At 33.4% G+C, this 10,410-nt stretch overlaps 2 protein-coding genes across 2 annotated transcripts; one reads left to right on the forward strand and one right to left on the reverse strand.

The window, feature by feature from the left end:
- The first annotated feature begins 440 nt into the window (after positions 1-440).
- LOC145112849 (cytochrome P450 81Q32-like) lies at positions 441-4,845 on the forward strand. The gene is made up of 3 exons (XM_079048987.1): positions 441-1,053; positions 3,654-3,996; positions 4,089-4,845. Exons 1-3 carry the CDS (start codon positions 491-493, stop codon positions 4,710-4,712), a joined length of 1,530 nt encoding a protein of 509 aa, XP_078905113.1. The 5' UTR covers positions 441-490; the 3' UTR covers positions 4,713-4,845.
- A 415-nt stretch (positions 4,846-5,260) lies between these two features.
- On the reverse strand, positions 5,261-8,971 carry LOC145113294 (uncharacterized). Its single transcript, XM_079049405.1, has 4 exons — positions 8,801-8,971; positions 5,674-5,754; positions 5,456-5,545; positions 5,261-5,368 (listed from the first exon to the last, which is right to left on the reverse strand). The coding sequence occupies exons 1-4, from the start codon at positions 8,969-8,971 to the stop codon at positions 5,261-5,263; spliced, it is 450 nt and encodes a 149-aa protein (XP_078905531.1).
- Positions 8,972-10,410: the final 1,439 nt, after the last annotated feature.

Genomic DNA, 10,410 nt, shown 5'->3' on the forward strand with positions numbered 1-10,410 from the left:
TGGATTCGATTTGCAGAAAAAATTGGCCGAGGAGAAAAGGAGTAGGAGGGCTTAATGAAGAAGAACTTGAAAATAGAAAAAGATTGATATAGGGCTTTTAAATAAAACACTAAGATATGAGAGATAAAACAAAATAAAATAAAATTGAATAAATGAATTTACTCACAAGTTCGGCACATGAATAGGAGTAAATGTATTAAAGGAAACAACATCAGCCAAAAGGACCAACGTTGTAATGAACGTAAACCACAAGGACCGAAGCTCTAACGAAAAAAAGTTAGACCAAAGTCGCGTGTTTCCCTATACCACAAGGACCATTTATGTATTTTTGTCTTAAACATATCTACGAGATCATGAACCAATCACATTAAACTATCCTTTTATAATTTTTTTTTTCTTAAAAAACCTCAGTTTTCGGCTTATAAATAATCACGACGAAACCACACTTGAAAGTGGAAATCCTAGGGAAAGCTTCACAGTTCACTCACACATGGAAGACCTCCACTTGTACATCTTACTTCTGGGCATAGCCTGGTCCATATTCAACAGATATTTCGTTCCCAAAATCAAGAATCTGCCGCCAACTCCATTATTAGCCTTACCAGTAATAGGCTACCTTTCTTTCTTCAAGCAGCTGCCAATCCACCGAGCCCTCTACCGTATCGCCGCCCGCCACGGGCCAATTTTGTTCCTCCATTTTGGTTGCCGACGAGTCCTTCTAATCTCATCCTCATCGCTTGCGGAAGATCTCTTCTCCAAAAACGATGCGGTGTTTGCCCACCGACCTAAGTTGGTGGTGGGAAAGGAATTTGGGCGCAACTACAGCAATCTTGCTTGGGCACCTCACGGTGGTCGCTGGCGTCATCTCCGCCGTGTCTCCTGCCTTGAAATCCTCCCATTTCATCGTCTACCGGACCAACATGACTCACTCACGGATGAGGTGAAGCTGTTGCTTGGCCGGCTTTTCCATTCCCAGAAAAAGACTGTAGAGCTAAAACCGTTGTTTCTGGACCTTGTGCTTAACCTGATGATGAAGATGTTCGCAGGAAATGGGTAAACTCAGTAAACTTGAAAGTTTGTTTTCTAAATGATTGCTTTATTAGCTTATGACTGCTTAAACAAAAAAAATAAATAATAAGACCATAAAACCATATAAAAACAATTGAAATTCTAGCCTCCAGCTAAATCGTGTTTTATATAAATCTCCTCTTGTCGTATAAATAAAAATAGAGAAATTAAAGCACCTCCCTCCTATCTTTTATGCTTCGTATCTTTTATGGTCTCCTATTTTTTTATATCTATAAATATTTATACTCATTAAAATTATCATAACTAATATCATTCTATCATTCGATTTAATTTTAGTTGATATACTTCTAATATACTAGACCTGACGAAAATACCCGATACCCGAATTACCCGTCCGATTTTTTCGGGTATCGGGTAAATCGGGTCGGGTAAATCGGGTATCGGGTCGGGTAATCGGGTAACCCTATTTTTTTCAGGTCGGGTGAAGGGTACGTTTATTGGGTTTCAGGTATACCCGAATTACCCGAATTATTTTAAAAATTCTTTTTTTCGTTGAGCTTGTACTCTGTAGCAGGTATTTGATCACGTTTAAATTAACTATAATTATTGTAAAACATGAATCTCTTTTATTATGACAATATGACACTAACATTATTAAAAGTAATTGTTTATATATCATGATGTTTTTTAAAACTTAACTGTTTTCTAGATTATAGTTTTTATTGCAACTAACAAACTCATTATCTTGACGAAACTTTCGAACATAACAAAACTTATGGCTACAATTATCTTAAACATTTTAAACTTTTAAATTAAGATTTTAAGTATTTGTTTTTTTAACATCTTATTAGATTAGATTAAGTTGTTAAAAAATTACTTGATATCTCAGGTATTATTGACTAAAAAATCTCAATGTTCAAATCTTGAGTAACTCCGTTTATGTCTCGTTTGTTTATATAAACAAGAATAATAATTGTTTATATAAACAAGAATAATAAAACACGACGTATTTATTTCATTAAATATATTTTCAGGTGAAATTCAAAAAATAATTATATATTTCGGGTAATACCCGAATTACCCAAACCCGACCCGATACCCGAATTACCCGAATTTAATTTGGGTCGGGTAACAAATATTTTTTTTAACATGAAAAACCCAAATTACCCGAAAACGAAAAAATTACCCGGTCAACACCCCTATAATATACCCTTAACGAGATAGTTAAAAATATATGAGATGATGATATTTGTCATAAGTTTAGTGGGTAAGAATATTTACAGGCGTAGGAGACAATTTAATTTCTCATAAAATATAAAGATGAAATGTTTGATCAGTTAAAATGAAAACACAAAAGAAAGAGATAAATATATGATTTACTTTAAGTAACTACCATAAGAAAATAATTATTACATAAAAAAAGATTTCTTTCTTTTGTGATTATATGCTAATTTGGACAAACTAATTAACTTTATATACTCCATGCATATTCTTAATTTCGTACCATATTCATTATTTTTAATTTTTTTTGGACAGTAAACTAATCTACTTTTAAATTATCACTTATGTCCTCAGGAAAACTTAAACCCATAACCTCTCAGCAAAACTTAAACCCATAACCTCTCAATTGAGATGTGATGTAAGAGAAATATAAAAGATGAAATTTCGAAAATCTTAAAATTAAATCAAATTAGAGTTAGAGTTTAAGAACATTGTAATACATATATGATACAAAACGGCATACTATGATAAGTTTGGATATCTAAACTTATATATCTTACTAGTTGTGAGACTCATGTAGTACATGAGTTAATTTAAAAAAAAAGATTAAATATAAAAGTCAAAATATTTGAGAACTTTGAATTTATAAGAAAATAAGAACAATAATGAATTATTATTTTTGAAATTTTTTTATCTTTTAAATTTTAAAAAATTAATTTAAATAATAAGCAAAAGAAACTAATGATTTAATTTGAGAATTTTGAAATTAAAAGGTAACTTCGTTAATTAAATTGATATATATTTATTACTACATTTATTGTAATTATTACATTAAAATATTATATGTAATTTAATAAAATAGAAAAACTCATAAAATAAAATAACGTGTGGAAAAGATTAATTCAAAATAACAACAAAATGACATTTGTCAAATTGAATAAGAGTACGACACCTAGCAAAAAAAACTTTCATTTATTAAAGTAGATAGGGTAATTCAAAATAAACTTTCTTTTATATATATATATATATATATATATATATATATATATATATATATATATATATATATATATATATTATGTGTGACCCATGCAATATAATTTAGCAAATAAAGTGGACATAATGCTTCCCCTTTTAGCACACTTTATGGTAATTGGACTTTTCGTAACCACCATGATGATTAATCCATAAAGTAAATAGTAGTATTATTTTTAAGCTAAGGATTTTGATGTTTGAGTATACTTATCTTAAATGAACCCCGCCACACACTCAAAATTATGTAGGCCACACGCTGAGACGCACCCATTTGGTAATTATAACTCTAATATTACTTGATGTATATCGTAATAGTTTTAACGTGCCATGATGTAGTCGCAGTTCTCAGTATATGATGTTTTTGATAGGTACTGCCCGAAAAAGATGACTTGCGAGGGAAACGGGATGGAGTCAATTTCTATGGTCGACTATGTCACTCATTCATTTAGGATGACGACCGACGAACCAGATGTGGGGTATTTTATGCCGTTATTAAAGATGCTAGGATTGATTACTTTGGAGCAAAGGTGCAAGGAGTTGCAAAAAAAAGGAGATTCTCTCATGGACAGCTTAATTGAGGAACTTAGAACAAGGATGCCTGATATTGAGGGATCAGGTCAGAAAGAAGGAAAAGTGATTGAGTTCTTGTTGGTTAGACAGAAAGAAAATCCTAAACGTTACCCTGATGAACTTATCAGAGGACTTGTGCAAGTATGTTCTTTTGATACACTCTATAATTTTCAGAAAAAGTGAAATGTTGGTAGTATCTAATTAACTACTTTGTCCACGTATGTTTTTCTTAGGTCTTAATGTCAGCAGGAACTGATACAACAGTCGGAGTTTTGGAGTGGGCATTTTCTCTTTTATTGAACCATCCAGAAGTTCTACGGAAAGCACAGAATGAGATTGAGAATTATGTTGGCGATGATAAACGATTCCTCAATCAGTCAGATATGGAGCATTTGCCTTATCTCCATTGCATTGTAAAGGAGACATTAAGAATGTATCCAGTTGCCCCTTTACTAGTCCCTCATGAGTCATCAAAGGAATGTTGTATTGGAGGATATTACATCCCTAAAGGCACCATGCTAATGGTGAATGCGTGGGCTATTCAAAACGATCCCGATATATGGAAGGAACCTGAAAAATTCATGCCAGAAAGATTTGAAAAGATTGTAGGCGAAAGAGATGGATTTAAGTTAATTCCCTTTGGGTATGGAAGGAGGAGTTGTCCTGGAAAGCACATGGCGATGCATGTGATCACTTTTACTTTGGGCTCACTTTTACATACCTTCGACTGGGAAAGGGTTAGCGAGAAGATGGTTGATATGACCGAGCAAACATGTCTTGCCTTGTTCAAGGCACAACCATTGATGGCTGTATGTCACCCACGGGCGACCATGATGAATCTACGTTCTGAAATTTAAGCAAGTCTTTGTCACGTAGAATAAATATCCATGCAAGAAGTACGTTTGTTTATATAGCTTTAGGTTGTGATAAAGCCTTTGTATGTGATAATATCGTGTTAAGGTGATCAATAGTAGACGATCTTTGGGCTCCCTTGTCAATGCAAGACCGTGATTTGTAACCACAGGAGAAAAAATAGAGCTCCATTCAGTGGCGAATCTAGAACCAAAATCAACGTGGTTCCTTATATAAATGAAATGGAAAAAAGTATGGAAATATAGGTCTTTTGTCAAAAATAAGGTAGTTACTTATGTTTTTTTATATAGAATTGTTGTATTAAAAAAAAAAGGTAGGTCCTAGGACCCACCTTCACATAGTGTAGCTACGCCCCTGGCTCCATTGTCTGGTTCTCCACTAGTACATAAAACATTTGTTGATGCGGTTAAAATGATCTTTTGGGGCGGTTATAAAACCGCACCAACAGATAGCAAAACCGCCTCAAAATACATTACAATAGAATCGCACCAACAAACAAAGAACCGTACCAAAAAACAATAAACATCTTTCTTCACTTTCTCGACAGACCAACATTGTCTTGAACAATCAAAATGTTCCCAGCTCCACTGTCGCCAATTGATACTCCAAACTTTTCTTTCAAGGTCATCATAATCTCAACCTGTTCAATGATATGTATTGAGTTATTATATAGATCGATGACTAGTAGTTTGAGTTTTGATTCGTTTCAAATCAAAACAAAACTTACATTGTCAAGAGAATCAACACCAAGATCCGCAAATTTTGTTGCAAGGGCGTTTGTGCTCTCATCAACCGACAACCGATTAGCAATGGTGACCTGAACTATTTTCAGTGTTTCAGGTTAAGCCTGTGGGTAGAAGATGACGATGATTATTCATTTTGATTAACAGATGATAAACATACTAGAATAAAATAATATTTAAGTTTTGTTAGATTTAATCTTACAATGGAGCTTGAAATTGTGGTCTTAAAGCAGTGAGAAAGTGGTGATGATATTTCATTGCCTTTAAGATCATAAATCTTTGTCTAACTTGCAATAATAAAAATATGCAACAAAAAAAAGCTTTAGAATAGGTGGAATTAATAAAGATTGAAACTGAATAGCACCCAGAAAAAAGTTATACAAAGATCATAGAATCTGGACGTGAAGAAGAAGATGTCTATTTGGTTGGGAGACGAAATAAATGGGAGGGAAACAAAAACTTGAATGAAATAAATGGGAGGGGTCACTAAAAATTTGGAGGATCTTACGTCCAATGAAAATTTTGAATGAAATAATATATTTATTGGTGTTATTATTGGAAAACCGCACCAAAAATACATTTATTAGTATGGTTTTGGAGAATAGCATCAAAAAATGTATTTATTATTAGTACGGTTTTGGAAAACGGCATCAAAAGATACATTTATTAGTGCGATTTTGGAAAACCGCATTAAAAAATGCATTTATTAGTGTGTTTTTGGAAAACAACATAAAAAATGCATTTGTGTGCGGTTACGTAATTTATTGATGCGAAAGTGTTTTAATGATGCGGTTTTAGGCTACCACCACACCAACAAAAAAAACCTCATCGCACCAAAAAATACGTTTTGTACTAGTGCTCCCGCCTTGCCTATGTGCTTCATGTTAGGCGTAATAAAAAAAATTATATATAGGTATGTCAAAAAGTTCTGTAGGACCGCGTTTCTGTGCGGCTCTGTCCCATATGTGGGTATTTGTTTAACGAAATCGAGGGCGGGGGCAAGGTGAACCCCCGTTTTAACTTCGGGGGCGGGAGCCGTGATGGACAGTTCCATCCCGAAACCCCAATGGGGGGCCGTTAATAAATTTATATATATATATATATATATATATATATATATATATATATATATATATATATATATATATATATAAACAATAGCATGATTTTGACCTATCAAAATTAATCAAAAAACATGTTTTAAGTTTTTTTGTAATATGTAAATTTTTTTTATAAAAAACTATTTGTTATCCAAAAAATATTTTCTTTTAGCCCAAACAACAACTTCTTTTAAGCCCAAAGCAGGTAACCCAAAGTCAATCGGGACGGAGGAACGATGACGGAGATGGAAAGGCTGGAGATTTCGGCGGCGGAGGCGGGAGCGAGGGAACGGTGAAATTTTGGGGGCAGGCGGGGGATACAATATCCGTCCCGTTTGCCCCCGTTGACATCCCTAATTATATAATAGGATCTTTTTGTTTTGGGCTTTTAATTAGCCTTATAACTAGATTAATCCTAAATACCTTTTCGATTTATAATCTTCATTTTTTTTTCCCGATGCAGACGGTGGGCAACTCGGGTGGTCGTTCAGAGCCTGTCTCTAAGTGCCCAAAAATTCCTAGAGTATATAGTATAGTTATATAAAGAAAAAATTAACTTACCTAAAAATGCTATAAGTTTTTTTCTTTAAGTTAATTAGTTTTTTTGTTTTTTTTTTTTTTTTTTTTTTTTTTGTAATGTTGTGATCATATTTGTGTTTTCTAATATTAATAGTGAATTTTATAATAGTTTTTTTTATTTTCGATTAAAATTTTATTATATTAATGATTTTAGGAGTCCATTTTTTTATTTTCCATGTGCCCACTATATCTAGGGTCAGTCTTGTTTGTAATTCAAATTTTCCAGCAAATTGTAAAACACTAGTTGTTTTCTCTGCTTTTGTATCGGTTTAATTACATGGTATCAAAGCTCGACTTATTCTTGATTCATGATTTGTTTATTGTGGAGGTCGGTGTAGCAGAGATTAGTTTCAAAAAAGAAAAAAAAAGTAATTGGTTAGTGTTCATCGAGGTTCTGGTAAATTGTTGTTTTTCATGGTTTGTTCGATTATGGTTCGTTTTGCTCATGTTGTTTGTTCATTTTGATTATTGGTGGTATTTATTTGTCTTTGCAACTAGTATTCATTTGTTTTGGTTAGTGTTAGCATTCATTTGTTTTGGATATTGTTAGTATGACTCAGAAAGATGACTCCTTACACTCCATTAGTATAATGGATAAATTTATTTCTTTTGGAGTTATATATATATATATATATATATATATATATATATATATATATATATATATATATATATATATATATATATATATATATATATATATATGCTTAGGTTATTATATTCAAAGTAATTATTGTGTTATTGTATGCATAAATGTGGGCCAATCATTTTACTTATTTTAAGAAAGTGATTAATACATATTATTGAATTAAATATAATTGAAAAATATCATCTAATTTAACTAGAAGGGTATTTTAGTCAATTAACATAAATTTAATAAATGAAATTTGCATATTTTGTGGGACCATATATTCTATTAATTTTAAAAATCTGATTTTACGAATTATAAGGTTTTTAATTCGGACATTCTGACAGAATATGTTTGAGTATGTTCAAAAATAAAAAAATTCTTGAACCATAAAATAATAAAAATATTCTTGAACATATTTCTTGATCATGACTTTAAAAATTTCTTATAGAATAACAAAATTCTCGAACCATCAATTGAAGAATTAAAACAAAAATTACATTAATTCTTATAGAATACATGTAACAATTGCTAAGAATTACATTTATTGTTAAAGAATAAAACTAAAAAAACTTTCAAATCTGGAAAAAAAACATCAAAATCTAACAAAGACATTACTACATTCTAAAATAATAATGTTGCTAAGAGGCGTCGTTCAAATTTCGTGGTCCGTTCTTCAAGCATCAGCTTCTGTAGAAACAAATCAAATAATAAATTAGTGAGAAAATATCCATATTCCATTCCAACATAATTGGTATTCGTGATTCCATTCTGATAGAATTGGAATTCATTTACCAATAATTATATTAATTCGGGGAATTCTAACAGAATATGTTCATGATTATCATAAAAAACATTCTTTTATGATAGAATACTATAAACGAAGAAATACCATTCAGTTGAAGCATTTTAGCGAGCGTTTGGTGTGCATCAAAACAACTTTCAATTTCGGATGAGAGGGTGCTACAGTCGCCGCAATAAGAACCCTAACCCTAGGAGGGTGCTACAACCGCCGCTTATACCCCATCCTTCACCGGCCACCTCCTATCCGCCGTTGGAGCTGGAAATCGCCGGAGCCACCCCCTCCTACATCTGAAAGAGAGCGAGCCAGTCGGATGCAAGAAGTCTAGGGTTGTCACGCCACCATCCCTTTCGTGGTGGCTAACTGCCGTGAACCGCTCAGTCACCGCCATGTTTATATGGCTGATGTGAACTACCGATGCCCAACCACCGTCGCCGCTTTAACGAGCATCATAGACGAAGGTCGCCGATTGTAACTGTGGGAGCGAGCGATCGGAAGAAGAAATATATTGGTTGTCGCGTTGTGTTTTACGTGAGTACGAGTGTTTCTACTCGTGTTTGGATGCGTATTCCAGAATATGTCGTCGTGTGTGTGCTTGGTCGGCCAGAAGTGGAGTGTGTACGAGAGGGAGATGAGAGGGAAAAGGTTGGGGGCGACGATGAATAGAAGAAAAGAGGGAAGAGGCGGACGTGATGATATATACTAGAAATTGGGTTTTAAAACTGATATTCCTAAATTAAAGGGATATTAATTGATTTATATATTTTACATAATTAATTAAATGTATGATTACATATTTACCCTTTTGAAATGATTGGCCTATATTTATTCATACAATAACACAATAATTACTTTAAAAACCTGAACCTAGCTCTCTCTCTCTCTTTCTCTCTCTCTCTCTCTCTATATATATATATATATATATATATATATATATATATATATATATATATATATATATATATCTGCACTCCATTAGTATAATGGATAAATTTATTTCTTCTGGAGTTATATATATATATATATATATATATATATATATATATATATATATATATATATATTGTAACAACCGGATTCCTAGGTATATTATTTTTATCATTTAATTTGAGATTTGTGGAGTGACTCGACGAGTTGGTTCCTCAACTCGTTGAGTAGAATCGCGACTAGTGACGTGGATTAATGAATGGACTCGACGAGTCTGTGAGGCGACTCGCCGAGTCAGCGCTGCTGAAGGAAACCCTAAACTCTCGGGCTTGCGGCCTATTTAAGGGTACTTATAGCCTCCATTTCGTCTCACCGGAACCCTTACACCCTTGAGAGAAACCCTAACGTCCATAGTGAGGTAGAGTGGTGAGGATAGCTAATCTTGTGTTCATTTTGGCTCATTTCCTTGAAGAGGAAGGAAGGTTCTTCAAAGATCAAGAAGGGAGGGCCAGTGGATCTGTTTCTTCTTCATCTCAAGCTTCAGATCGAGGTAAAAAGCTTTTACCTTTCTTGTAGGATGATTAGATCTCATGTTCTTGAGATTTAGGGCTTGTAACACCTTCTTGATGGGGCTATGGATGCATCAAGCCCCTTTTCGAGTTTAGACTTCAGATCTGGACGTTGTGAGGTCCAGAGAGTCCAAAAGTTTAGAGCCTTAGTGAATCAACCAAGGAGTTTTGTGTTTTGGAAGCATTAATGGAGTAGTGAGGGCATATAGAGCAATATATGCCATGCATGGTCATCAAGATCGAACCTTTACGTGACTTTTGGGTATTAGGAGGCTAGATCTAGAGGCTGACCTCAGGTGCCCAAATGAGAAATCCGAATGAGTCAACTCGCCGA

This window comes from Lactuca virosa, chromosome 1 (genome assembly GCF_052849685.1).
Source record: "Lactuca virosa cultivar CGN04683 chromosome 1, Lactuca_virosa_CGN04683_v6, whole genome shotgun sequence".
Classification (NCBI taxonomy): domain Eukaryota; kingdom Viridiplantae; phylum Streptophyta; class Magnoliopsida; order Asterales; family Asteraceae; genus Lactuca; species Lactuca virosa.